This window comes from Rhinopithecus roxellana, chromosome 7 (assembly GCF_007565055.1).
Source record: "Rhinopithecus roxellana isolate Shanxi Qingling chromosome 7, ASM756505v1, whole genome shotgun sequence".
Lineage (NCBI taxonomy): Eukaryota > Metazoa > Chordata > Mammalia > Primates > Cercopithecidae > Rhinopithecus > Rhinopithecus roxellana.
Window position 1 is genome coordinate 41,232,535 of NC_044555.1, and position 27,470 is coordinate 41,260,004.

The window sequence follows — 27,470 nt, forward strand, 5'->3', positions numbered from 1 at the left end:
CAGTGAGGATTGGAGGGCTGTTCCCTGGCTGCTGGTGGAGTGTTCCAGGAAGTAGCAGAATTGCCTAGTCTGCACAGAGGAGTCTACATGGGTAGATAGGTGTAGCGGGTGCCAGTGAGATCCATCCAGATCCCATACCTTGATAAAGCCAGTGTCACACTCACAGCCTCCTGCTGGCAGAAAGCTGCAACAGCTAGCTTGATCCCAGTCCATCTGCATGCAGAATGCACAACTGCCTCAGGCTGCAAGCCTTCCCACCTGAAACAGAAACTATGGCTTTAAGGCCATACCACCAGTTTGCTCACCTGTGCAGCCAGAGTGTTTAGCTCTTGTGACTGTGGCAAGAGCACACATCCAGCTAGCCTCTCAGTTCGGATTTATTCCTGCTTGACATTCGATTATAATCTTACTTGGGAGCATCTCCCAACCTAAGACCACTGCCTGAGTTGGCTGGCAGAATTCCACAAGGTGCCTTATATGTAACAATCAGGCATGATTTCCTTCTGTCCCAGCTGGGGTGTGGGAGTGCACACAAAGCATGTCCCGATGTCGCTCCTTCTCATATATCCCCCAACTGTTCACCAAATTAGCTCCAGCACTGGGTTGGGTTAAGGCAGTCTCCTGTGACTTGAATTGCCCAACTCCCCAGTGGATGTGTGAATCATGGAGATAGCCTCCCTCTTTTATGCTCTGGAGACTCACAGTTTTCCATCTAATTCTTGGTACAGGTTGCTGCCCATCCTTTTTTTTTTCCAAAATGTATAAGTCTCTTTCACATTTTCTGTGGAGTTTCTGTGTTATTTCTTAGATGAAACTTCACACTGTGAATCTCTATACACTATTTTGCTCTTCCCAAGATGAGGCATGCTAACTAAGCTTTCAGGCCTCCGTCTTGGAAAAAATCCAAATGTTTAATTATTCTATCATGTGATCAATCTATTCACTTTGTTCAAAACTACTTCTAAATCCTTGAAGACTGACTCTCCTAGTAGTGAAGACTGCCATTGACAATTTAATATCAGAGTAATCATATAAGTCATAGTTTAAAAATTTATGCATCTAAAATAAAAAGAGGAAATCATAATATTATGCTGGGACAGTAGGCATAAAACTGAAGTTTTCCTCAGTGAACTTAAGGCTAAATTTACTCTATTTAAAATAAAGTAGATCTGACGACAGCATCTCTAGTGTTTTCATTTCTCTCTCCCTTTTTCTGAGATTGCAATCCAAATGTACTGACATCATCAAAAACATACACTGAGCATATTTCCATTTCATTGTAGAAAATTAATATAATGGATGGACCATTAAGTCTCTTAAGTATGTTTCTAAAAATATGTGCTGTATGCCACTTTTTAGATTTTTAATTGTCTTTTCCTAGGCATTAATTCACTTGATCCTTGCCATTAAACTGTGACACAGTTAAAGCGTACTTGGTCTTTACTAAGGAGAACATACTGGTTCAGAGAGGTTATCAGTGTTCTCAAGGTCTCGTGTTTATTAAGTGATAGTATCAGAATTCAACCTAAAATCTTCTGTTTCCATGTCCAATACATTTTATATCATTCTACCTTAAAGCATCTATTCATATCTCTTGTATTATGTCTTATATTCATTAATTCAATATTTAAGTCAACAAACAATTTGATTAATATAAGGTACTGTTGCAATTAATATAAGGTACTGTTGCAATAACACTTACCAACATGTTAGCATATTAACTTTTTACTCAGTTCTTCATTAGTAAGGGGGAGATCTCACACTCTTTTTAACAATTATATCTCACATGACCTGAGTGGGAATTCACTTATCACCAAGAGGATGACACCAAGTCATTCATCAGTGATCTGCCCCCATGATTTAATACCTCCCAGTAGGTCCCACTTCCAACATTGACATTTGAACATGAGATTTGGAGGGCACAAGCATCCAAGCTATATCATTCTGCCTCTGGCCTCCCAAATCTCATGTCCTTCTCACATTACAAAATACATCATACCTTCCCAATATTCTCCCAAAGTCTTGACTCATTTCAGCATAAAGCCCACATTTTAACGTGAGATTTGGAGGGGACAAACATCCAAGCCATATTGCATTCTTGTGAAGAGCATTTTGAATATAAAGCACACTATAAAGATAAAAGGCATCCATTTGTCTCTGATGAATTATGTGTGATAATGTACTAATTTTCTATGAATATTAAGCATAATGCTGTAGAATGACTACATAAAGCCATTCTAGAATAGAAATTATATTATGAAAATAGGTGTACCTCAAATAACTAAAAACATTGTGGAAGTTTTGTAAAAATCTAGAAGGATTGTTTGAATGTTGTTTTATTTTTGTCTTTTAATTCTGGTTCCATTTTAAAGAAATTCAAACTATAAATCATAGACTGCATTACGGGTGTGATTAATACAAAAAAGATGATTCAGAGCTTATTTAGAGGACATTATGTGCAAAGATATCATTTCTACTTTAAAAGATTGGCATGAATAACTTGTATACTTAAAGTAAAATATATCTACTTGTATATATTTTTAAAAATAGAAATATGATTTAAAAACCATTAAAATTACTATTTTAAAGTTCACAATTATGGGGGTATTGCTATATACACCAAGTTGCATAACCATCACTACTATCTAGTTCCATAACATTTCCCTACCACCCTGCCCCTCCTATGAAAATATCTTATGGCTGGGCACAGTGGCTCACGCCTGTAATCTCAGCACTTTGGGAGGGTGAGAAGGGCGAATCACGAGGTCAAGAAATTGAGACCATCCTGGCCAACATGTGAAACCCTGTCTCTACTGAAAATACAAAAACATTAGCCGGGCGTGGTGATGGACGCCTGTAATCCCAGCTACTCGGGAGGCTGAGGCAGGAGAATCGCTTGAACACAGGAGGCAGAGGTTGCAGTGAGCCGAGATCACACCATTACACTTCAGCCTGGGGGACAAGAGTGAGACTTCTCAAAAAAAAAAGAAAAGAAGAGAAAAGAAAAGAAAAGATTCCATGTTAGCAGTCATTCCCCTTCACCCTCCAAGTTCTGGCAAACATCAATGTATTATCAGTGTCTGTGAATTTGCCTGTTCAAGGCATCTAATAAAATGGAATAATAAAATATGTATCTGTTTACGCCTGGCTTCACATAATTAGAATATGTTTTTAATATTCACAGCATGGCATGAATTAGGACTTTTTATTACTTTTATGACTGGACTCTATTCCATTTTATGGATACAAAACATTTGTTTTCTATTCATTAATGGGTAAGCTCTGAGGCTGTTTTCACTTTGGGCTATTATTAATAATTCCATTATGATCATTCATGTACAAGATTTAGTATAGATATACATTTTTAATTGGTTTGAATGTATATTTAGAACTGCAATTGGTGAGTCATGTGGCAGTTCTATGTTTAACTCTTTGAGGAACATCCAAATTATTTTTGAATCTACACCATTTTACTTTCCCACCAACAATGTGTGAGAATTTCAAATTTTCCACATTCTTAGCAAAACTTTTTATTATAAATTTATTAAACTTATTATTGTAGCCATCTTAGTTAATAGACAGCATTATCTCATTATGGATTTGACTTGCATTTCTCTAGTGACTAATAGGTTTTAACACCTTTTCAAGTGGTTATTGGCCATTTGTATATCTTCCTTAAAGAAATGTCTATTCAGATACTTTATCCATTTTTAATTGACTTCTGTTTTTATTATTTAGTCTTAAGTTTCTTATATATTCTGAATACTAGGCACTTATGACACTTACCAAATATATATTTTACAAATAATTTTATCCATTATGCATGTTTCTTTTTAACTTTCTTGATCGACTCTTTCAAAGCAAAAGTAAGCTTTTTAATTTTGATGCATTCCAATTTATCTACTTTGGTGGGGGGAGGGCATTTGTGCCTCAGGTGCCATATCTAAGAAACCATTGTATAGTCTGAAGTTATGTAGATTTACACCTATGTTTTATTCTAAGGGTTCTATAATTTTAGGTCATACATCTAGATATTTGATGATTTTTGAATTTTTTTTATATCTAGTGTGGATTAGGATTCCTAATAATTCCTTTTAAATGTGGATACAATTGTCTCAGTAGTATTGGTTGACACTAATATTTTTCCCCATTAGTTTGCCTTGGAGACTGTTGAAAATAAATTGACCATAGTTGTATGGGTTTATTTTTGGACTGTCAATTATAATCTATTGTTATATGTCTATTTTTATGCAACTACTACACTGTTTTTATAGCTGTAGTTTTTTAGGAAGTTTCAAAATCAGGCAGTTTTAAAATTCCATCTTTGTCTCTCTACTTTTTAAAATCTCTGTTCTGTAGATTATTTTTATTTATTTTTAATTGGCAAATAAATTTGTACATATTTATCATGTACAACATAATGTTTCACAATACATATACATTTTTGAATAACTAGATTAAATTAACATATGCATTACCTCACATACTTATTCTTTGTGATGAGAACTCTTAAAATCTACTCACTTAGCAAATTTTGAGAATGTAATACATTGTTACTAACTATAGTAACCAAGTTGTCAATAAATATCTTTCACTTATTCCTCCTATCTAACTGAAACTTTGTTCTATTTGACCATTTTCCCAGCATCTGCCCCAGCCCACAGCCTATGGTAACCACCATTCCACTCTCCCCTTCTATGAGTCCAACTTTTTTTGATTCCTTATATAAATGAGATCATACAGTATTTATCTTCCTGTTCCTGATTTATTTCACTTGGCATAAATTTCTCTAGGTTCATTCATGCTGTCACAAATGACAGAATATCCTTATCTTTTAAGGTGGAATGTATTCTACTGTGTATATACGCCATACTTCCTTTATATGTCTGCTGTTGGACACTTAGGTTGATTCTATATCAGCCATTGTGAGGAATGCTGAAACTAACATGAGAGTTCAGAGATCTTTTCGTATACTTATTTTATTTCTTTAGATATATACTGGTAAGTGTTGAATGTGCTCCGCAGAGTTCATGTGTTGGCGATTTCATCCCCAAAGCAACAGTGTTGAGAGGTGGGAACTTTAAGTGGTGACTAAGTGATGAGGGCTCTCCCTCATGAATGGATTAATATTGTTATTGTAAAAGTGGGTTAGTTATCTTGAGAGTAGGTTTCTGATAAAAGGATGAATTCAATCTCCTTCTCTCTCTTATGTGCACATTCTCTCACCATGTAATGCTTTTCACCATGTTATGACACAGCAAGAAGCTGCTCACCCAATGCAGCCCCTAGATCTTGATATTCCCAGCTTCTAAAACTATGAGATTAATAAATTTCTTTTTATTATAAATCACCCAGTTTTTGTTATAGCAACACAAAATGGAGTAAGACATATACATTGCAGTAGGAATGCTGAATCATATGGTACTTTCATTTTTAATTTTTTGAACAACTACCATACTGTTTTCCATATCAGCTTCACCATTTTACATTCCTACCAACAATGTGGGTTCCCATTCCTCCAGATCCTCACCAGCATTTGTTACCTTTCATCCTTTCTATTATAGCTGTTATAACATGTATGGGGTGTTAGTTCCTTGTGACTTAAATTTGCATTTCTCTGATAGTGACGTTGAGTGTTTTTTTCATATACTTATTGGCCATTTGTATGTCTTCTTTACAGAAATGCGTATTAAGGTCATTTGTTCGTTTTTAACAGAGTATTTTTTTTCTAATGAGTTGTTTACATTTTCTATTTTGAATATTAACCTTTTTATCAGATATATGGTTTGCAAATATTTTCTCCCATTGTGTAGGTTGTCCCTTCACTCTGTTGATTGTTTTCTCATTTGTTTGTTTGCTGTTTGTTGTTGCTGCTCTGCAGAAGCTTCGTAGTTGGATATAATTCCATTTGTCTATTTTCAGTTTTGTTGCATGACCTTTGGGAGCATCTACAAAATATCATTGCCCAGATCAATGTCATAGAACTTTTTCCCTATGCTTTCTTCTAGTAGTTTTACAGTTCCTTGTCCTATATTTAAGTGTTTAATACATTTTGAGCTGCCTTTAATATATGATGTCAGATGAGAGTCTAATTTCATTCTTCTGTATGTGAATATTCAGTTATTCCAGCACTTTTTATTGAAGAGACTCTCTTTAATGTATTCTTGGCACCTTTGTCAAAGATCAATTGCATAAGTATATTTCGGGGTTCCTTTTCTGCCAGTACCATACTCTTTTGATTACTAGGACTTTAAAGTGTATTTTGAAGTAAGATAATATGGTGCCTCTGGATTAGATTTTTTGTTTAAATTGCTTTGGATATTCAGAGTCTCTTGTGGTTCCATATAAACTTCAGGATTGTCATATTTTTTTCTGTGAAAAATGTCATTGCTATTTTGATACAGATTGCATTGGATCTGTAAATTACTTTGGGTAGTATAGTTATTTTAACAATATTAATTCTTCTGATACATAATCATATCTTTTGAATTATTTGTTTTTTTTTCTTGAATTTCTCTCATCTATATTTCATAGCTTTCAGTAACAGGCCTTTCATCTCCTTGATTAAATTTAAATTTGATGTATTTTATTTCTATTTTGTAACTAATGTAAATAGGATAAATTTCTTTTCAGATGTATTATTGTTATTGTATAAATACACTACTGATTATTGTATGATGGTTTTGTATCTTATAACTTTATTGAATTAATTTATTAGTTTTAACAGTTTTGGGGAGGAGTCTTTAAGGTTTTCCATGTATAAGATTATGTTGTCTACAAACAGGGACAATGTGTCTTTTTCCTTTCCAATTTGGATGTTTTTATATTTTTCTCTTGTTGAATTGCTCTGAATAGGATTCCCAGTACTTTGTTGAGTAGAAGTGATGAGATTGGTCACTTTTGTTTTGTTCCTGATAAGAGGAAAAACTTTCAGCTTTTCACCAATGAATATGATGTTATCTTTGGGTTTGTCATATATGACCTTTTATGGGTTGAGGTATATTTCTTCTATGTCTAATTTGTTAAGTGCTTTATGATAAAAGCATTTTGAATTTTGTCAAATGCCTTGTTTGCATCTATAGAAATATCTTTGGCGTTTGTCCTTTATTCTGTTAATGTGATGTATCACATTTGTTGATTTGCATATGTTGAATCATTCTTGTATCTTAGGGTTAAATTCCGCTTGATCATAATCTTTCTAATGTGCTGTTGCATTTGGTTGGCTAATATTTTGTTAAAGAGTTTTTCATCTATGTTCGTCAGGGATATCGACTTGTAATTTTCTTTTCTTATAGTGTCATTGTCTAGTTTTGATATCAGGATACTGCTGGCCTCATAAACTGAGTTTGAATGTATTGCCTTTTCTTTACTTTTTTTGGGAAGAGTTTGAGGATAATTGGTAGTGTTAATAGCTCTTATTTAAATGTTTGGTAAAATTTAGCAGTGAAGCCATCAGATCCTGGGATTTTCTTTGATAGGAGACTTATTATAAGTGATTCACTCTTCTTACACATTGGTCTGTTTAATTTTCTACTTTGTCATAATTCAGTCTTGGTAGGTTGTATGTTTATAAAAATGTATTTTTTTTCTAGGCTATCCAACTTGTTAGCAAGTAATTGTTCATAGTAGTCTCTTATGATTCTTTGCATTTCTGTTGTATCAGTTGCAATTTCTTCTCTTTCATTTTTGATTTCTGTATTTGAGTCCTCTCTTTTTTGTTCATCTAGCTAAAGGTTTGTTGATTTCGTTTATCTTTTAAGATATAATCCTTAGTTTTGTTTATCTTTTATATGGGTTTTCTGGTCTCTCTTTATTTTTTTTCCTGATCTTTATTATTTCCTTCCTTATACTAACTTTGGACTTACTCTGCTTTTGTTTTTCTAGTAACTTGAGGTGTATCATTACACTGTTTATTTTGATTTTGTTTGTCTTTTAAGATATAATCCTTAGTTTTGTTGATCTTTCATATAAGTTTTCTAGTCTCTATTTATTTTTGTCCTGATCTTTATTATTTCCTTCCTTATACTAACTTTGGACTTAGTCTGCTTTTGCTTTTCTAGTAACTTGAGGTGTATCATTACATTGTTTATTTAAGATTGTTCTTATATTTACATAGACAATAATTGCTATAATCTTTTAGATTATAAAAGCAATTCTTTTAGAACTGCTGTTGCTCCATATTATATGTTTTAGCACACTGTTCATATAGTTTGGAAGTTTGTCCCCTCCAAAGTTCATGTTGAAATGTCATCCTCACTGTTGAATGTGGGGCCTAGTGGGAGGTAGTTGTGCCACGAGGGCAGGTCTCTCATAAATGGTTTTGTCCCCTGTCTGTAGCAATGAGTTTGTTCATGTGAGAGCTGGTTGTTTAAAAGAAGATAGCATCTCTCTTGCCTGCTCTCTCACCATGTGGCATGCCTTGTTCCCCTTTTCCATCTGCCATGAGTAAAAGCTTCCTGAGACCTCACTAGAAGCCAAGCAGATGTTGGTGCCATGCTTATACAGTCTGTAGAACCATGAGCCAAACAAACCTCTTTTCTTTATAAATTACCCAGCCTCAAGTATATCTTTGTAGCAGCACAAAGCAGATTAATACAGTTGGGTTTTTATTTATATTTGTCTCATGATTCTTTTAATTGTTTTCTTTTAATTTCTTGTTTTATTCATTGGTTGTTCAAGAGCATGTTGTTTATTTTCCATGTACTTATAAATTTTTCTAAAATTTATTTTGTTAATATTTTCTAGTTTCATATTATTTTGGTTGGAAAAGATACTTGACATTATTTCAAAATTTTGAATTTGTTAAAACTTGGTTTGTGGGCTAACATATAATCTATCTTAGAGAATGTTCTATCTGTGGTTGAGAAGAGTGTGTATTCTGCTTCTGTAAAATGGATTGTTTTGTGTATGTCCGGTAAGTTCATTTTGTCTAAAGTGTCATTTATAAGTCTGATGTATTCATCTTTCCATTGCTGAAAGTATTGAAATACTGTGCTATTATTGATTTACAGTCTGTATCTTGCTTCATTTCTTTTTAAAGTTGTTTTATGTATTTATGTGCTCAAATTTTGAGTGCATATATAATTGTTTTATTATTTGAAGAATTGGTCTCTTCATAATTATATAATAACCCTTTTGTATCATTTTACAGTTTTTGACTTAAAGTTTATTTTATCTTATATAAGCATAGCTATCACTGTTCTCTTTTTTCATTTACATGGACTATCTGTTTTCTCTTCACTTTTAGTCTACATGTGTAATTACAGGTTAAGTGAGTTTCTTGTGTGCAGTACATGGTTGAGTCTTGTTTTTTTTTTTTTTTTTTTTTTTTTTTTTTTACTCACTCAGCTTCTCTATATCTTTTGATTAGAGAATTTAATTCATTTATATTCAGGGTAATTTTTTTTTTTTTCACTGTTCAAGGTTTATTGGGGGTTTTAGTTGGTGTAACACTTGGATAGTTGGTTGTATTGTTTATATGTAGATCTTTTTATGTTATATGGTAATGTACACTACTGATATATATATAGTTCACAAAATAAGATCCTTTGGAACAATTATGCACAAGACATACGATATTGGATTTATACACTGGATCCCAGGATGTGACTTACTGGGAAAAAATGTTGGACTAGGCATGTTCAGTGAAGGAGCCAGGAAATTATATAACACATAGTAACCATCCACCTGGCTCAAGGGGCAAATGCAGCATGTACAGAATTGGCAGTGGTGCGTCAGAACTATTTCACACTAACCAGTTTAGGACTACACAAGATTAATACCATCTAGCATCAGGATATAGCTGTGGATTTCACAAACCATTCCTGTTGCTAACTTCAGGAGTTAATGCTTTTCCCAGTCCATCTTTTTTTTTTTTTTTTTTGAGACGGAGTCTTGCTGTGTTGCCCAGGCTGGAGTGCAGTGGCCGAATCTCAACTCACTGCAAGCTCCGCCTCCCGGGTTCCCGCCATTCTCCTGTCTCAGCCTCCTGAGTAGCTGGAACTACAGGCGCCCGCCACCTCGCCTGGCTAGTTTTTTGTATTTTTTAGTAGAGATGGGGTTTCACCGTGTTAGCCAGGATGGTCTCGATCTCCTGACCTCGTGATCCGCCCGTCTCGGCCTCCCAAAGTGCTGGGATTACAGGCTTGAGCCACCGCGCCCGGCTTCCCAGTCCATCTTAAAATATTACTGCTTTAATCACAGATCAGATAAAAAGGACAACACGCACAACCTCCAACTAGAATCCTGTTGTAGCCTAGACAGTGAAATGCTATGACATCAGAACACTTTAAAATTGCAGCTCTTTTTGGATCCACCAAAGTGTATCTGCACTCTTCTTCAAACGGGCCTCTTCCTCAGGAGTCAGAGTCACCTTCACAAGGCCTGAGATTCCATTCTGTCCCAAAATGCAAGGACCACTAAGGAAGACATCATCCTTTATTCCATAGAGACCCTTAATTATGGTGGAAACTGGGTGCACTCGCCTAAGATTCTTCATTATACTCTCTGCCAAATCTGCTACAGAGAGTCCAGTGGCCCAGGATGTGTAGCCTGTTAGTTTGATCACCTCATAAGCACTCTCAATCACCTGCTTGTGAACCTCTTTCCACTGTTCCTTATCTTTATCAGTCCCTAAATCTGGGTGCAGAGTCTTCAGGGAGACACCAGCAACATTCATTCCACTCCATACAGGCACACTGGAATCTCCATGTCCCCCAAGGACCCACCCATGACAGCTTAATGGGTGAACTCCCAGTCTTTCCCCCATCAGGTAACGGAATCTGGCTGAATCCAGATTGCAACCACTTCCAATAACACGGTTTTTGGGAAAACCACTTATCTTCCAAGCCACGTAGGTCAAAATATCCACTGGATTTGAAACAATGAGCAACTTGCAGTTCGGGCTATATTTTACAACATTAGGAACGATGAATTTAAAGATGTTCACGTTACGCTGGACCAAATTAAGACGGCTTTCTCCCTCTTGTTGACGTGCCCCAGCCGTGATAATGACCAGCTTGGAGTTTGCAGTTACACTATAGTCTTTCCCAGAGACAATCTTTGGTGTTCTAAGGAAAAGGCTGCCATGTTGGAGATCCATCATCTCTCCCTTCAATTTGTCTTCGATGACATCAACAAGAGCAAGTTCATCTGCCAAGTCCTTCATTAAGATACTGATGGCACAGGCCATGCCAATAGCACCAACCCCAACAACTGTAATCTTATTCTGGGGAGTCTGTTCTTCCTTTAGAAGATTATGAATCAGCTGATCCTTGAGAGTTGCCATTTTGGACTTGGAACCAAAAGGAATCGATAATGCACGTCAGGCAGTCGTCCGGGACACGCGGCAATGAGATCCGGAATCGGCGGCAGCGGCTGCAGCACCCAGGGTAATTATTTCTAGGTAAGGACCTGCTACTGCCATTTCGTTAATTTTTTCTAGTTATTTTGTAGATCATTTGTTCCTTTTCTTCGCTCTTACTGTCTTCCTTTGGGATTACGTTATTATTTCTAGGACTATAATTTGATAGCTTAATTTTTACCTCTTGTTAGTTTACTATATGTTTCATTTTGTGATTACCATGAGGTTTATATAAAAAATCTTATATTTATAGCAGGCTGTTTCAAGCTAATGACAACTTACCTTTGGTTGCATAAAAATACTCTACATTTTTACTCCGCCATCCACGCATATTTTAAATTTTTGGTGTCACAGCTCGTGTCTTTTTATATTTTGTATTCCTTAACACATTGTGATAGCTATTATTATTTAATAGGTTTGAATCTTTTAACCTTCATGCTACTGTTATATATGATAACACTACCATTACATTATTAGGATATTCTGAATTAGACTGTTTGCTTACTTTTACCAGAGCTTTATACTCTCATATGTTTTTGTTTTACTAATTAGCTTCCTTTTCTTTGAGCTTGAAGAATTTCTCGACACCTGTATCCACAGGAGCCCACCTAATATTTGAGGCCAGTTGTGCCAACGTAACACTAAAACAGGCCAACAGCCTGGGGCCTCAGGTTCTGACTTGGTGCTTGATTAGCCTGAACTCTGTATATGCAAGGGCCAACCTAAAGTCTGGGTCTGCAGCTGTTAGCCTGATAACGGCTGTGGGCATTAGTCGGGCATTGGGGCTGGTCTGGGGCCTCAGGCCAATAGGCTCAACCTAGCACTGGGGCAGGCTCAGAGAACAAGTCTGCTGAGTAGACCCTGAGCCTGCTCTCTTGATGTGGTGTTCTCCCTTTTATTTTAGGAATGGGGCTTCCTGAGCGCCGAACTGGAGTGATAATTCTTGATCTTCCAGGTCTGGCCACCCAGTGGAGCTACTGGGCTTCGGGCTGGTACTGGGGAGTGTCTACAAAGAGTCCTGTGATGTGATCCATCTTCAAGTCTTGCAGCCATGGATACCAGCACTTGCTCTGGTGGAGGAAGCAGGTGTATGAAGTGGACTCTGTGAGGGTCCTTGGTTATGTTTCTATTTAGTGCACTGGTTTTGTGTTGGTTGTCCTCCAACCAGGAGGTGACATTTTCAAGATCACATCAGTTGTTGTCCTATAGGGAGGATGCAAATTTGCCCTGGGGACATGGTCCTGACCTTTGGTTTGTAAATAATTTCACTTTGTGACAGGCCCAGGAACCCCAAATATCCTAGGGGCCTCACAAAGAGAGAAATTCACCCAATGTGTACCAGTGTCTTCAGCTACAGATAAATCTTTGACTGGGCTTGAAGCTTTTAAAAAGGTCTAAACTTAGATCCCTTGCGGAAAAGCTTCCAGCAAAGCCAATTGATGCGAGAGACAGAGAGAAAGCTTACATGGCAAATAATTATCCTTGCTGCACTTCACACAAGTCATCAAGTGAAGTAAAATAAGACTAAAAGTTGTTTTACAAATAACTTGGTACTACTATGATTTTATCCTTAATAAAACAGTGAAACTGAAGAAAGAAAAACGGTTTCAAAATGAACGATAGTACACCTGTTATTAGATTCTTGCTTTGTCCAGTGTTTATCAGCTTATTATTTTCTACAATTTAGACTAAATCCTAAAATTTTTACTGGCAACAAGTCTCCAAAATAATGTTTTCAACATTTCTCCTCCTTTATTTTCCCTTTCCCCCATTTTTCCTAATTCGAAGTCACTAAAACTTAAGACGTTTTTTCTTACAGCCCTGCAAACTGAAGCTAGATAACATGAACTTCAGAAGAAAGTAACTGCAACCTATTTATATACATAATCCGTTTTCTTCTTTTTATTTCAATATATTTAAGGTATGAGTGGTTTTGGGTTACATGAATGAATTCTGTAGTGGTGAATTCTGAGATTTTAGTATGCCCATCATGTGAGCAGTGCACAATGTACTTAATAAGTAGTCTCTTATTTCTCACTCCTGTCCCCTGCCAGAGTCCCCAAAGCCCATTATATTACTCTATATGGCTTTCTGTTCTCACACATTAGCTCCCACTTATAGGTGAAAACATATGGTGTGTGATTTTCTATTCCTGAATAACTTCACTTAGAATAAGGACCTCCAGGTCCATTCAAGTTGCTGAAAAAGACATTATATCATTTAATTTTATGACTGTGTAGTATTTCACAGTGTATATATACCACATTTTTTTTGTTCACTCATTGGTCAATAGGCAGGTTGGTTTCACATCTTTGTGGTTGTGAACTGCAAACATATGTGTTCATGGGACTCTTTCATATAATGACTATTTTTCCTTTGGGTAGATACCCAGCAGTGGGATAGCTGGATCAAATAGTAGATCTACTTTTAGCTCTTCGAAGGAATTTCCATACTGTTTTTCGTAGAGGTTGTACTAATTCACACTATACACAGTAGTGTATAAGTGCTCCCTTTTTACCTCATCCATGCCAACATCTATTGTTTCTTGACTTTTTAATAATGGCCATTCTTGCTGAAGTAAGGTAGTATCACATTGTGATTTTATTTTGCATTTCCCTGATAATTAGTGATGTTGAAAATTTCTTCATATGTCTGTTGGCCATTTGTGTATCTTCTTTTGAGAAATGTCTATTCATATCATTTGCCTACTTTATAGGATTATTTGTTTTCTTTTTTTCTTGCCAATTTGCTTGAGATTCTTGTAGATTCTGGATACTAGTCTGTCATCAGAATCATGGTTTGCAAATATTTTCTCTCATTCTGTTGGTTGTCGGTCTACTCTGTTGATTATTCCTTTTGTTGTGCAGACACGTTTTAGTTTAATTAGGTCTCATTTATTCATTTTTGTTTTTGTTCCATTTGCATTTTGGGTCTTAGTCATAAATTCTTTGCCTAGGCCAATGTCCAGAAGATTTTCCGATGTTATTTTCTAGAATTTTTATGGCCTCATGTCTTAGTTTTGTAAGTTCTTTAGTTGATTTTTGTATAAGGTGAGAGATGGGGATCCAATTTCATACTTCTACATGCGGCTTGCCAATTTTTCCAGCACCATTTATTGAATAGGGTGTTCTGTTCCCAATATATGCTATTGTATGATTTGTCAAAGATCAGTTGGCTGTACATATTTGACCTTATTTCTGGGTTCTCTGTTCTGTTCCATTAATCTAAGTGCCTATTTCTATAGAACTACCATGCTTTTTTTTGTAACTACAGCCTTGCAGTGTAATTTAAAGTCTGGTAATGTGATGCCTTCAGATTTGTTCTTATTGCTTAGTATTGCTTTGGCCATTCTGGTTCTTTCTTGATTCCATGTGAATTTTAGGATTGTTTATTCTAGTTCTGAGAAAAATGATGATGGTATTTTAATGGGAATTGCACTGAAGCTGTAGATTGCTTTGAAACATATGGTTATTTTCACAATATTGATTCTTCCCATCCATGAGCGTGAGATGTGTTTTCATTTGTTTGTGTCATTGGTGATTTTCTTTAGCAGCATTTTGTAGTTTTCTTTGTAGAGATCCTTCATCACATTGTTAAGTATATTTCTAGGTATTTAATTTTTTGCACCTGTTGTAAAAGGTATTGAATTCTTTATTTAATTCTCAGCTTGGTCATTGTTCGTGTGTGCAGTGCTACTAATTTGTGTACATTGATTTCATAACCTGAGACTTTACTGAATTCATTGATCACATCTAAGAATCTTTTGGAGGAATCTTTAGCATTTTCTAGGTGTATGATCATATCATCAGTGAACAGTGATAGTTTAACTTCCTCTGTTCCAGTTTGGATGCTCTTCATTTCTTTATCTTGCTTGATTGTTCTGGTTGGGACTTCCAGTGCTATGTTGAATATAAGTGGTGAAAGTGGGCATCCTTGTCTTCTTCCATTTCTCAGGGGGAATGCTTTCAACTTTTCCCCATTCAGCATGATGTTGGCTGTAGGTGGGTTATATATAGCTTGTATTATTTTGAAGTAAGTCCCTTATATGCCTAGTTTTTTGAGGGTTTTTATCATAAAAAGATGTTGAATTTTATTGAGTGATTTTTTTGTATCTATTGAGATAATCATATGGCTTTTGTTTTTAATTCTGTTTATGCTACATAACACATTATTTACTTGCATGCGGTAAACTATCCTCAATCATTATCTATTATTTTTTTGATGTGCTATTGGAATGTTAGCTAGTATTTTGTTGAGGATTTTGCATCTATGTTCACCAGGGATATTGATCTGTAGTTTTCTTTCTTTCTTATGTCCTTTTCTGGTTTTGTAATTAGAGTAACATTGGCTTCATAGAATGATTTAGGGAGGATTTTCTTTTTCTCAGTCATTTGGAGTATTTTCAGTAAGATTGGTACAAATTTTTCTTTGAATATCTGGAGAACCAACTGTGAATCTATCTATTCCTGGGCTTTTCTTTTTTTGTTTCCAATTGTTTTATTACTCATTCTCTCTCGCTGCTTGTTACTGGACTGTTCATGTTTTCTATTTCTTCTTGATTTAATCTAGGAGAGTTGTATATTTCCAAGGAATTTATCCATTTCCTGTAGTTTTTCTAGTTTGTGCACATAAAGGTGTTCATAGTAGTGTTTAATTATCTTTTATATGTCTGTGGTATTGGTTGTAGTGTCTCCAGTTTTATATCTAATTGAGTTTATTTGCATCTTCTCTCCTCTTTTCTTGGCTAATCTCATAATGGTCTATCAAGTTTGTTTATCTTTCAAAGAATAAGCTTTTCGTTTCCTTTATCTTTTCTATTTTTTTTTTCCATTTTATGTAGTTATTTTTCTCTATTTATTTTCTTCTGCTGGCTTTGTGTTTAATTTGTTCCTGTTTCTCTGGTGCTTTAAGTGTGATATTAGGTTGTCAATTTGTTCTCTTTCAGACTTTATGATGTAGGTATTTAATGCTATAAACTTTCCTCTTAGTACTGCTTTAGCTGTATCCCAGATGTTTTTATCACTTATGTCACTATTATCATTCATTTAAAATAGTTTTAAATTTTCATTTTGATTTCATTGTTAACTAATAATTATTCAGGAACAGATTAATTTCCATGTATTTATATGGTTTTAAGGGCTCCTTTTGGATTTGATTTATCATTTTATTCCACTGTGGTTGTGAAGATACTTGATATAATTTTGATTTTCTTAAATTTAGTGAGACTTGTTTTGTAGTCTATTAATGATCTATTTTGGAGAATGTTTCATGTGATGATAAGATGAATGTATATTCTGCAGTTGTTCAGTAGATTGTAAACAGCTGTTAAAACTATTTTGGTCTAAAGTGTAGTTTAAGTACATTATTTCTTGTTGACTTTCTGTCTCAATTATCTATCTCAGGCTGTCAGTGGAATATTGAAGTCTTGCACTATTAATGTTACTTTCTATCTTATTTTTTAGGTCTGGTACTAATTGTTTTCTAAATCATGGAGCTCCAGTATTAGATGCACATAAATTTAGGATTAGTCTATTTTTTCTTGGGTTGATTCTTTTATCATTATATAATGATCTTCTTTGTCTTTCTTTTTTTTTTTTTTTTACTGTTGTTACTTTAATGTCTGCTTTATATATGTGTATATATATGTGTATATATGTATATATGTGTATATATGTATATGTATGTATATCTATGTGTGTGTGTGTGTGTGTATATATATATAAATGACTCCTCCTGCTCATTTTTTGTTTCCATTTGTGTGGAACATCTTTCTCCATCTTTACCTTAAGTTTATATGAATCCTTATGTGTTAGGTGAGTCTCTTAAAGACAGCTGATATTTGATTTATGATATTTTATCCATTCTGCCTTTCTGTATTTGTTTAGTGAAGCATTTAGGCCTTTTACATTCAACAGTAATATTCAGAAGTGAGGTACTATTCTCTTCATCATGTTGTTACATAGATACCCTGTTTTTAAAATTGTGTTATTGATTTATAGGCCCTGTGAGTTTTGTGCTTTCAAGCTGTTCTATTTTCGTGCATATCGAGCTTTGTTTTGAGATGTAGAATTGCTTTTAACATTTCTTGTAGTGCTGGTTTGGTACTGGCAAATTCTTTCAGCACTTGTTTCTCTGAAAATGACTTTATTTCTCCTTCATTTATGAAACTTTGTTTTACCGGATACAAAATTCTCGCCTGACAGTTATTCTTTTTTTTTTTTTTTTTTTTTTTTTTTTTTTTTTTTTTTTTTTTTTGAGACGGAGTCTCGCTCTGTCACCCAGGCTGGAGTGCAGTGGCCGGATCTCAGCTCACTGCAAGCTCCGCCTCCCGGGTTTACGCCATTCTCCTGCCTCAGCCTCCCAAGTAGCTGGGACTACAGGCGCCCGCCACCTCGCCCGGCTAGTTTTTTGTATTTTTTAGTAGAGACGGGGTTTCGCCGTGTTAGCTAGGTTGGTCTCGATCTCCTGACCTCGCGATCCACCCGTCTCGGCCTCCCAAAGTGCTGGGATTACAGGCTTGAGCCACCGTGCCCGGCCCAGTTATTCTTTTTAAGGAGGCTAAAGATAGGATCCCAATCCCTTCCAGCTTGTAAAGTTTCTGCTGAAAAAACTGTTGCTATTCTGATAGCTTTTCCTTTATAAGTTATCTGATGCTTCTGTCTCATAGACTTTTGACTTTTTTCCATCATGACTTTAGATAGCTTGATGACTATGCACCTTGGTGAAAATCTTTTTGCAATGAATTTCGCAGGAGTTTTTTGAACTTTTTTGTATTTGAATAACTAAATCTCTAGCAAAGCCAGGAAAGTTTTCCTCAATTATTTACTCAAGTAAGTCTTCCATACTTTTAGCCTTCTCTTTTCCTGTAGGAATACCAATTATCCTTAGGTTCATTTTATATAATCTCATTTTAATGAGACTTTATTTATTTCTTTAGATTCTTATTTCTTTATCTTTGTACAATTGGGTTAATTCAAAATCCGTATCTTCAAGCTCTAGAATTCTTTCTTTTACTGGCTCTAGTCTATGATAAAACTTTCCATTGCATTTTGTAATTCCCTTTGTGTGTATTTCATTTCCAGAAGTTCTGATTTTTTTTTTTCTGGATGATATTTATCTCTCTAGAACATTTTTTCATTCAAATCCTGAATGTTTTTTATCTATTTATGTTGATTTTTATCTTTTTCTGATATATATATGAGTAGTGTAATAATCAACTTTCTGAATTCTTTATCTTGTATTTCCAAAATTTTATCTTGATTTGGATCCAGTTCTGGGAACCTAGTATAATCTTTTCAGGGTGTTATACAACCCTGTTTTGTCATATTACCAGTATTACTTTTATGGTTTCTTCTCATTTGGGTAGACTACTTCTTCTAACTGTTCTTGAACTTATTTTTGATTTGACTGTTTTTTTTTTAATTTTATTTTTTCTCCTTTAAGAATATTACTTTAGGGATGGGCACAGTAGCTCACGCCTGTAATCACAGCACTTTGGGAGGCCAAGGTGGTCAGATCACCAGAGGTCAGGAGTTCGAGACCAGCCTCTCCAACATGGTGAAACCCTATCTCTACTGAAAATACAAAAATTAGCTGGGCATGGTGGTGTGTGCCTGTAATCCCAGCTACTTGGGAGGCTGAGGCAAGAGAATAGCTTGAGCCCAGAAGGTGGAGGTTGCAATGAACAGAGATTGTGCCACTGCACTCTAGCCTGGGTGACAGAGCAAGACTCTGTCTCAAAAAAAAAAAAAAAAAAGACTGTTACTTTAATATTTATAGTTTGTTATAGCCTAATTTAGATATTGGTGCTTTTAGGGGTAAAGACTCTGTATGTGTTTCTTGGTTATAGAGAGTCTAATTTTGCCTCAGTATTTTATTTTATTTTATTTTATTTTATTTTATTTTATTTTATTATTTATTTTTTTGACACGGAGTCTCGCTCTGTCGCTCAGGCTGGAGTGCAGTGGCCAGACCTCAGCTCACTGCAAGCTCCGGCTCCCGGGTTTACGCCATTCTCCTGCCTCAGCCTCCCGAGTAGCTGGGACTACAGGCGCCCGCCACCTCGCCCGGCTACTTTTTTGTATTTTTTAGTAGAGATGGGGTTTCACCGTGTTAGCCAGGATGGTCTCGATCTCCTGACCTCGTGATCCGCCCGTCTCGGCCTCCCAAAGTGCTGGGATTACAGGCTTGAGCCACCGCGCCCAGCCATGCCTCAGTATTTTATTTACTGAGTTGATTGTTCAGGCTTCAAAACAGTAAGGGATGTGTTCCTGAGTAGGAACTGGCCGTAGCTAAAGCAGGTGCGTAAATGCAATACACAATGGTAGCCAAAGGTCCCAGCCTTGATAAAAGTGGCTGAGGGAGTTCTCAATTAGATGTAGTAAGGTATTATCAGGGGAAAGGGTGGGAGCCACCTGAGCTCCTCTTCTAGTTTAGCATGAAAGCTATCCACCTCCCAGATTTATTTCTTTCCCAGTATTCAGACAGGCCCTTGTTTTCATCTGAAGGAATATTGATGTTCCAAGTAGAGAAGAATTGTGACCCTGCCCCTCATGCAAACCTGAATTTACAGGGTGCCCCTCTTGTGGGGAAGTAGTAAAAGAGAAGTGTTCCAGAAAGGTGTACCCATGCTGAGCTCCTGTGGTAAAGCTCCAGCTGTGTCTGCAGTGGTGGACAATTCAGCAGCGTAATTGTCTCTCCCTGCTGAAAGAAATTTCCCAACAGAGGACAGATATGGGACCCAGGGACTGCCATGCAGATAACTTTGTCCCATGGGGTGTTTCCTTGATGTGGTGTTCATCCACTTCCGCCAAGAGTAGGAGTTCCTGAGAGCCAGACTGCAGTTTAGTTTAACTGGTATATGACCTTCCGGGGGCATCCCACCAGAAAAGGGTTGTAAGATACTGGAAGTAGGCCAGCACATGAAACCCTAAGTCTAAGGTCAAATGGGGCACTTACCTTCAAGATGTCCACTTGGTCCTCTTCCAAATGTACTTTACTTTCTTTTCATTTCTTCTCTAAAGCTTTTTAATAAACTTTCACTTCTGCTTTAAAACTTGCCTCAGTCTCTTCTTCAGCCTTATGCCCCTCAGTTGAATTCTTTCTTCTGAAGAGGCAAGAATTGAGGTTGCTGCAAACCCATATAGATTCACTGCTGATAACAGAATAGCATACTTTCAGATTGCTTTAAATAATCAAAGTTGACTTATAGAGCCAACAAAAACTCCTCGGGAAAACTGACTTCATACCTTGTCTACACAGTCCCTGTACAGGGTTTCTAACCTGTGGTAAGTAAAGAGTGTCACTTTCTGACAGGCACAGAATAACCCAAATTATCTTGGGACCTCGAAGTGAGGAATTTACCCAATTAATACTGGTATTGCAACCAGGTAGGTACTGGCTGGACTTCAAGGCTTTAAAAATGTCTAATCTGAGATTTCTTATGGAATAAAGTTTCAGCAAAACCAATTTTAAAAAGGAAATTCCATGCCAAATAACTATTCTCTCTGACTTTATGCAAATACTCAGGTCAAGTATACTAAAACTAAGAGTTTCTTAAAAGTAAATTTGTTCTACTATGATTTCTCTTTAGTAAAATGAGGACTGGAGAGAGAAAACTATGTTTCATAAAAAAAAAAAAAAAAAACAAAAACAAAAACTATAGCACACCTGTTATTAGATTCTAGTCTTGTCTGCTATTTATAAGTTTTTGTTATTTTCTGCAACGTGGAGTGGATTCTGAATTCTTTCTGGGCTACAGGTCCCCAAACTGATTCTTGAAATTTTTTCCTTTCTTATTCTGACTTGGACACAATGAAGGTGTTACTACCTCTTTTCTGAGGCGCGGCAAGCTGAAACTTAACTCTGCAATATAGGCGAGAGAAAAACATGTCAGATTGCCACCACTATCATCCTCTAAAAAGATGCTTTGAGTCTAACATCTGGATAAACTGTGCCCAACATTAACTTTTTCTTCTGTCTCTGTAGATGTGTGTCTTATTAAAAAATCTGTTTGCCTTCATGACATACAGAGGCCTAGCCCATCTGCAATGCCACCTCCTGATAATGAGAGACAGCTGTTTGGTTAAACTAATGTAGTCCCAGGACTAAGACACTGACTAATAAGATATGAGGCAGTGTATTTAAATTTGCTCAATCTGCCTTTTTTAACAACCTATAGTGCACTCTTCATTTGAGTGCTGTACTAGAACTGTGGGTAAGAATATTAATGTCTTTGTAATACACCCCTGAGTACATGCAGATAGCTGCAAAGCAGTGGTTTCACTTCTATTTCCCTGGGCTGACACCTCCAACTATGCCCCCTACACCAGCAGTAAGAAGCCAGAGTGGTTCATCACCCACTTTCTATCTCTATAGCTAACACCTTAAGAATAAGACGTATTGATGCTAAACAAGGGGACTGAAACTGCCTTTGCAAGAGTTCTATCTGTGAGAAAAATATAACAGTAAACTAAGCTAACTCAACCCCTACCTTGCCTTTTCCTTAATTATTCCTGAGCTACCCAGCCAAGCTAAGTTTGGAAGGCCTTTAGGTTACAGTTTAAATGATAATAGGCCTTGCCCCAAACTCAACTGCTTTTGTAAAGCTAATGAGAAGCCATCAGGCTCAGGGGAGGAGAGGAACCTGAGTCTTACTAAGGTGCAGACACAGATTGTTATCTATTATTCCAGAGGTTATAGGATATACAACTTCCCCAATTACTCCTGCAAGTAATCTATTGTAGATTGGCCATTTGAGATATCTTTCCAGTTTTTTTTGCATGTCTGACACCCATGCCTCCACCTGGACCATAACCCACACCCCTCCCCTCCGCCCCCTCCCATGGCTCCACCCAGAAGCAATTTAGCCCACAAGAAGACAGCTTTGACCCCCTGTCAGTTCGTCTCTGCTTCAGCCAACCAGCAGCAAGCACCTGTTACCTAGCCACCCCCACCCCTCCCCTCAAACTTCCTTTGAAAACCCTTTAACCTACTAGCTTTGGACTAGATGATTTGAGTGCAAACTCCATAGCCCACATAGTGTGGCAGGCTTCACGACTATTACACTCTTCCTCTACTACAATGCTGTGGTCTTTCTTTATGCAGTGGGTGGGAAGAACTCCTAGGGTATTTACAAAATGTGAAAGGAAAATTAAAACTTGGGACTCCAATTCACTGTGCCAAAAGGATAAAAAAAAATAAGCTGAAAGCTGAGTGATACAAGAAACTGCATTTTTTTTTTTTTTTTTTTTTTGGTTTCTAAGCAGATAGCTACAGATAAAATGTTAAATATCTTCACAGGTAGCTACTTTATGTTCAACCTTATCTTATGTAAAGTGTTGAGTCAGGAGTTTTTCTGCCAGTGGGTTCATGGTCTTGCTAACTTTGAATAATGAAGCTGCGGACCTTTGTGTGAGCGCGTTAGAGCTCAAAAAGAGTCCATGGACCAGGAGAGTGAGCAGCAGAGCAGTTTATGTAACAAAGCGAAAGTAAAGCTTGCACGTGGTGGAAGGGGACCCGGAAGGGTTACCGTTGCTGGCTGGGGTGGCTAGGGCTTCTATCCCTGTGTTACTCCCTCACCTTTCTTTCTTTTTGTCCATTGAGAGTGGTTCTTTTTTCAATCGTCCCTTGGAGTGGTTAATTTTGAATCCTTCACTCAATTGGTTAAGAACTCAAAACCCTGAGTCACAGGGGTCTTTTTCGAAAGTCCCGAACCAGCCCAGGAAGTCCCACCAACTCCACCCCTCAGTGCCAATCTACTGAGCCAGAGATGAATACATAATTGACTATTCCCCTACCTGCTTATTTTGCCTTATAACATGTGGATTACCATACCTTCCTTTTTTTTTTTTTTTTTTTTTTTTTTTTTTTTTTTTTTTTTTTTTTAAACCCCAGCCAAATTTTTCTGGTTAAATATCAAAGCCCTCCAAAATCATCTTTGGAGAAAGACACAGACCATTTCTGTGATTCCATGTTTTTTTTCTTCTGGGCATGTCCTTAAACTTGACCAAATAAATCTTTAAATTGGATTGAGACCTGTCTCTGTTACCTTTTGGTTTACAATGGAACTAATAATTAGCCACATCTATTATGTATATGTGGCTTTCCAAAGGAGTTGCTGGAAACCGAAGCTAAGGTACCAGCAGGGGCTTACTGAAGCCCCACCAAGTTTGAGCTTCTCCTCCGGTAGAACTGGAAAGTCCTCCTAAGCCCCGGACCTCCCTTTGATGAACGGTCCTTGATTTATTCTGAGCTGGTTTTCTCCTGGGAAGTTGTTGTTTAAGAATCCTAACTCTAGTTCAGAGATGCATTCTAAAGGGACTTCTCTATTGCTTTTTCTCCTAAACTTTATCTTAACTCAGGTTGTCTGTGCGCATTTGCATGAGGAACTAAACTGTTTTAATAGATAAATGAGAAACTGACTTTTTCAGCTCTGAAGAGAAAGGGCGCTTGCTCCTCCCAGCCAAAAGGCACCCCTGGGTGACCGTGGGCCTCATAGGAGTGTCTGGGGAATTGACCCCCCCGTGACGTGCAGTGGCCCTGCAGGAAAATCCCCAACAAAAATTAATTGAAAAAATGGCTCGTCCAGGAAATGCATATGAGGTCTAAGGTCTAAAGACCCAGCGTTTTTCCCCATACGTTTTTGTTTTGCTTTGTTCTGTTTTGTTTTGTTTTTGAGATGGAGTTTCGCTCTTGTTGCTCAGGCTGGAGTGGAATGGTGCGATCTTGGCTCACTGCAACCTCTGCCTCCTGGGTTCAAGAGATTCTCCTGCCTCGACCTCCCGAGTAGCTGGAATTACATGCACTCACCAGCACACCCAGCTCATTTTTTATTTTTTATTTTTTTTGTATTTTTAGTAGAGACGGGGTTTCGCCATGTTGGCCAGGTTGGTCTTGAACTTGTGACCTCAGGTGATCCACCCGCTTCTGCCTCCCAAAGTGCTGGCATTACAGGCGTGAGCCACCGCGCCCAGCCTTTCTTTTTCTAAAGCAAATTAATACAGGACATAACTTCCACATGGACAGGACTTGTCCTTTCAAGATCATGGCCCAAATGAGTTATAAACATATGTTGGTGGATCAGAATCTAAAATTGAAGGGTGGAATGGCAAATCACTCTTAGTAAATATCTCTTTATGCAATTATTACTAAATTATCTCCCTCTCTTTCCCCTCTTGTCCTTTAATTCACATCCTATTTCAACAAACCTACTTTATCTAATTTTAATTTTTCTTCAACACAATTATATACCTAACCAATCTTTTGAAATTTCTTTGTTCTCATTTCTTACCAAAGAGTTAGGCACTTATTCTGCAATTATTGTTTCTTGTGGTTTATTCTGTTCGGTCTTTGTTTACTTTGAGTAAACAGATGTGATATTTCCATTATGAGTATACTACAGAGACATCAACAGTCAAACATAGGTTTTCCTCTGCAAAAGCCTTGGAATAAACTGGTTACAAATAGTATGTTTGGACACAATATCATTTAATGGCTATTAATGTTACTGGTGGCAAATTCATGTGGGTCTGCAGTAACCTCAATTCTTGCCTCCTCAGAATAAATAATTCAACCAAGAAGACATAAGGCAGAAGGAGAGAGCAAGATAAGATTTAGGGCAAGAATGAAAGTTTATTATAAAGCTTTAGAGCAGGAACAAAAGGGAGAAAGGTACACTTAGAAGAGGGCCAAGGGGGTGACTTGCAAGACAAGTGTACTGTGTGACCTTTTGACTTGGGGTTTTATATGTTGACATACTTCCGGGGTCTTGCATCCCTTCTTCCCAGATTCACCCCTTCTTCCTTGTACAGCACATGAAAGCTTTTTAAATAACATCGATGAATGTTTAAAAATATATAAATTTCTAGTACTACAAATTGTTCATACGCAGTGTAGAATAGCAATTTAACAAACTTAAATGTGATATTTTATAATATTTGTAAGTTAACAATACTGTTAAAGATGTCAATAATAATGTTTCATCTGTATATTAAGTGAAATTTTAGACAACTCAGAAATAAAGATGTTATTTGAAGTTATTTTTTGTAATAGCTTAATTGTGATATACTTCACGTGACATGTAATTTACCCACCTGAAGTGTTACTCACTTTTGTTTAATGTTTTTAGTAAACAGTTTGATCTCTGTGTCCACAGGTTCTACATCCTCAATTTAACAAACCCCAGATTGAAAATGTTTTCAAATAAAAATAATTATATGACAATAAAAATAATACAAATAAAAACAACACAGTATAACAACTAGTTACATAGTATTTATAATAGGTATTTTAAATAATCTAGAGATAATTTGAAGTATATGGGAGCATGTGTGTTATTTGCAAATATTATGCCATTTTATATAAAGGGCATAGGCATTTGAGATTTTGATATTTTCAGGGATCCTGGAACCAATGCACCCATGGGTACCAAGGGACAACTGTATTCATAGAGTTTTGCAACCATCAGCACAATCACTTTTATAACATTTTCCACATTCCCAAAAGATATTCTATCCTTTCTAGCAGTCATTCCACATTTCCTCCTATCCCCCCAGCCCTAGGAAACCAGTTGACTAATGTTTATCTCTATGGTTTGCTTGCACTGTATATCACATATAAATCAAACCATGAAATATGTTATTGTGTTCATACTTTTATTTTCAGATTCTTCATTGCCAGTGTTTGGAAATACATTTGAAATTTGTGTGTAGGTCTTGTGCCCTGCTTCCTTGATGACTTAATGTATTAGATTACAAGATTTATTAGTTTTTAATTAATTCTTAGTATTTTCTATGTACAAGATGATGTCATCCACAAGTAGAGATAGGTTTATGTTTTTCTTTCCAAGATACTTATTTATTTATTTATTTATTGCCTAATCTCCCTGGCTAAGAACTCCAATAAGGTTTTTCAAAGAAATGTCAAGAGTGGACATTCTTGGCCTGGGGTGGTGGCTCATGCCTGTAATCCCAGCACTTTGGGAGGCCGAGGCCAGTGGATCACCTGAGGTCAGGAGTTCAAGACTAGCCTGGCCAGCATGATGAAACTCCGTCTCTACTAAAAATACAAAAATTAGCAAGGCGTGGTGGCACGCGCCTCTAATCCCAGCTGTCAGTGTGGGCTGAGGCAGGAGTATTGCTTGAACCCAGAAGGCGGAGGTTGCAGTGAGCCGAGATTGTGCCACTGCACTCCAGCCTGGGCAACAGCATGAGACTCCATCTCAAAAATAAATAAATAAATAAATAAATAAATAAATAAATAAATAAAGTGGACATTCTTATCTTGTCTTATTTTGTCCCTCATCTCAGTGGGATAGCATTAGGACTTTGACCACTAAGGATGATGTTAGCTGAGAGATTTGTGGATGCTTTTTATCAGATTGAGAATGTTTTCTTCTATTTCAACTTCATTGAGTGTTTTTTTTTTTTCCATGAAAGGGTGTTGGATTTTGTCAAATGCTTTATTTCATCTATTGAGATTATTGTGTAGTTCATATCCTTTACTCTAATGATAAGGTATGCTGGTATATTAGATTAATTGTTTTCACATATTGAAATATCTTTGCAATCCTGAGATAAATCCTACTTGTCGTTGGTGTGTAATCCATTTTATATATTGATGGATTCATTTTGCTAGTTTTTTTCTTGAGGTATTTTGCATGTGTAATTCATAATATATAGTGGTTTGTAGCTTTTTATTTTCTGGCATCATGGTAAAAGTGGCCTCATTGAATGAGTTGGGAAATGTTTAAACTTTTCTATATTTTAGGAGAGTTTTTGAGTGTTAATATTAATTTTTCTTTAAATATGTATTAGAAATCCTCAGTGAGCCACCTGGGGCAGGGCTTTTTTTTTTTTTTTTTTTTTTTTTTTTGATTCTCTATTTTAGTGAAATATTTATTTAGATTTTCTGTTTCTTCTTTGTTAAGTTTTGGAATTAGTATCTTTCTATTGTAGCTAGTTGTCTATTTTACCTTCAATATCTAGTTCATTGGCATATGACACTCATAATATTCCCTTATAATCCTTCAATACTGCTTTGTACCTCTTCACATCATTTGTAGTGATTTTGGCAAATATTATTTCTGTATGTCAGAGGCCCAACAACA

At 36.4% G+C, this 27,470-nt stretch overlaps 1 protein-coding gene across 1 annotated transcript; it reads right to left on the bottom strand.

Moving 5' to 3' along the window:
* Positions 1 to 10,250: 10,250 nt before the first annotated feature.
* Positions 10,251 to 11,383, bottom strand: LOC104657046 (L-lactate dehydrogenase A chain-like). Its single transcript, XM_030934408.1, has one exon. The coding sequence runs from the start codon at positions 11,285 to 11,287 to the stop codon at positions 10,289 to 10,291; it is 999 nt and encodes a 332-aa protein (XP_030790268.1). The 5' UTR covers positions 11,288 to 11,383; the 3' UTR covers positions 10,251 to 10,288.
* Positions 11,384 to 27,470: the final 16,087 nt, after the last annotated feature.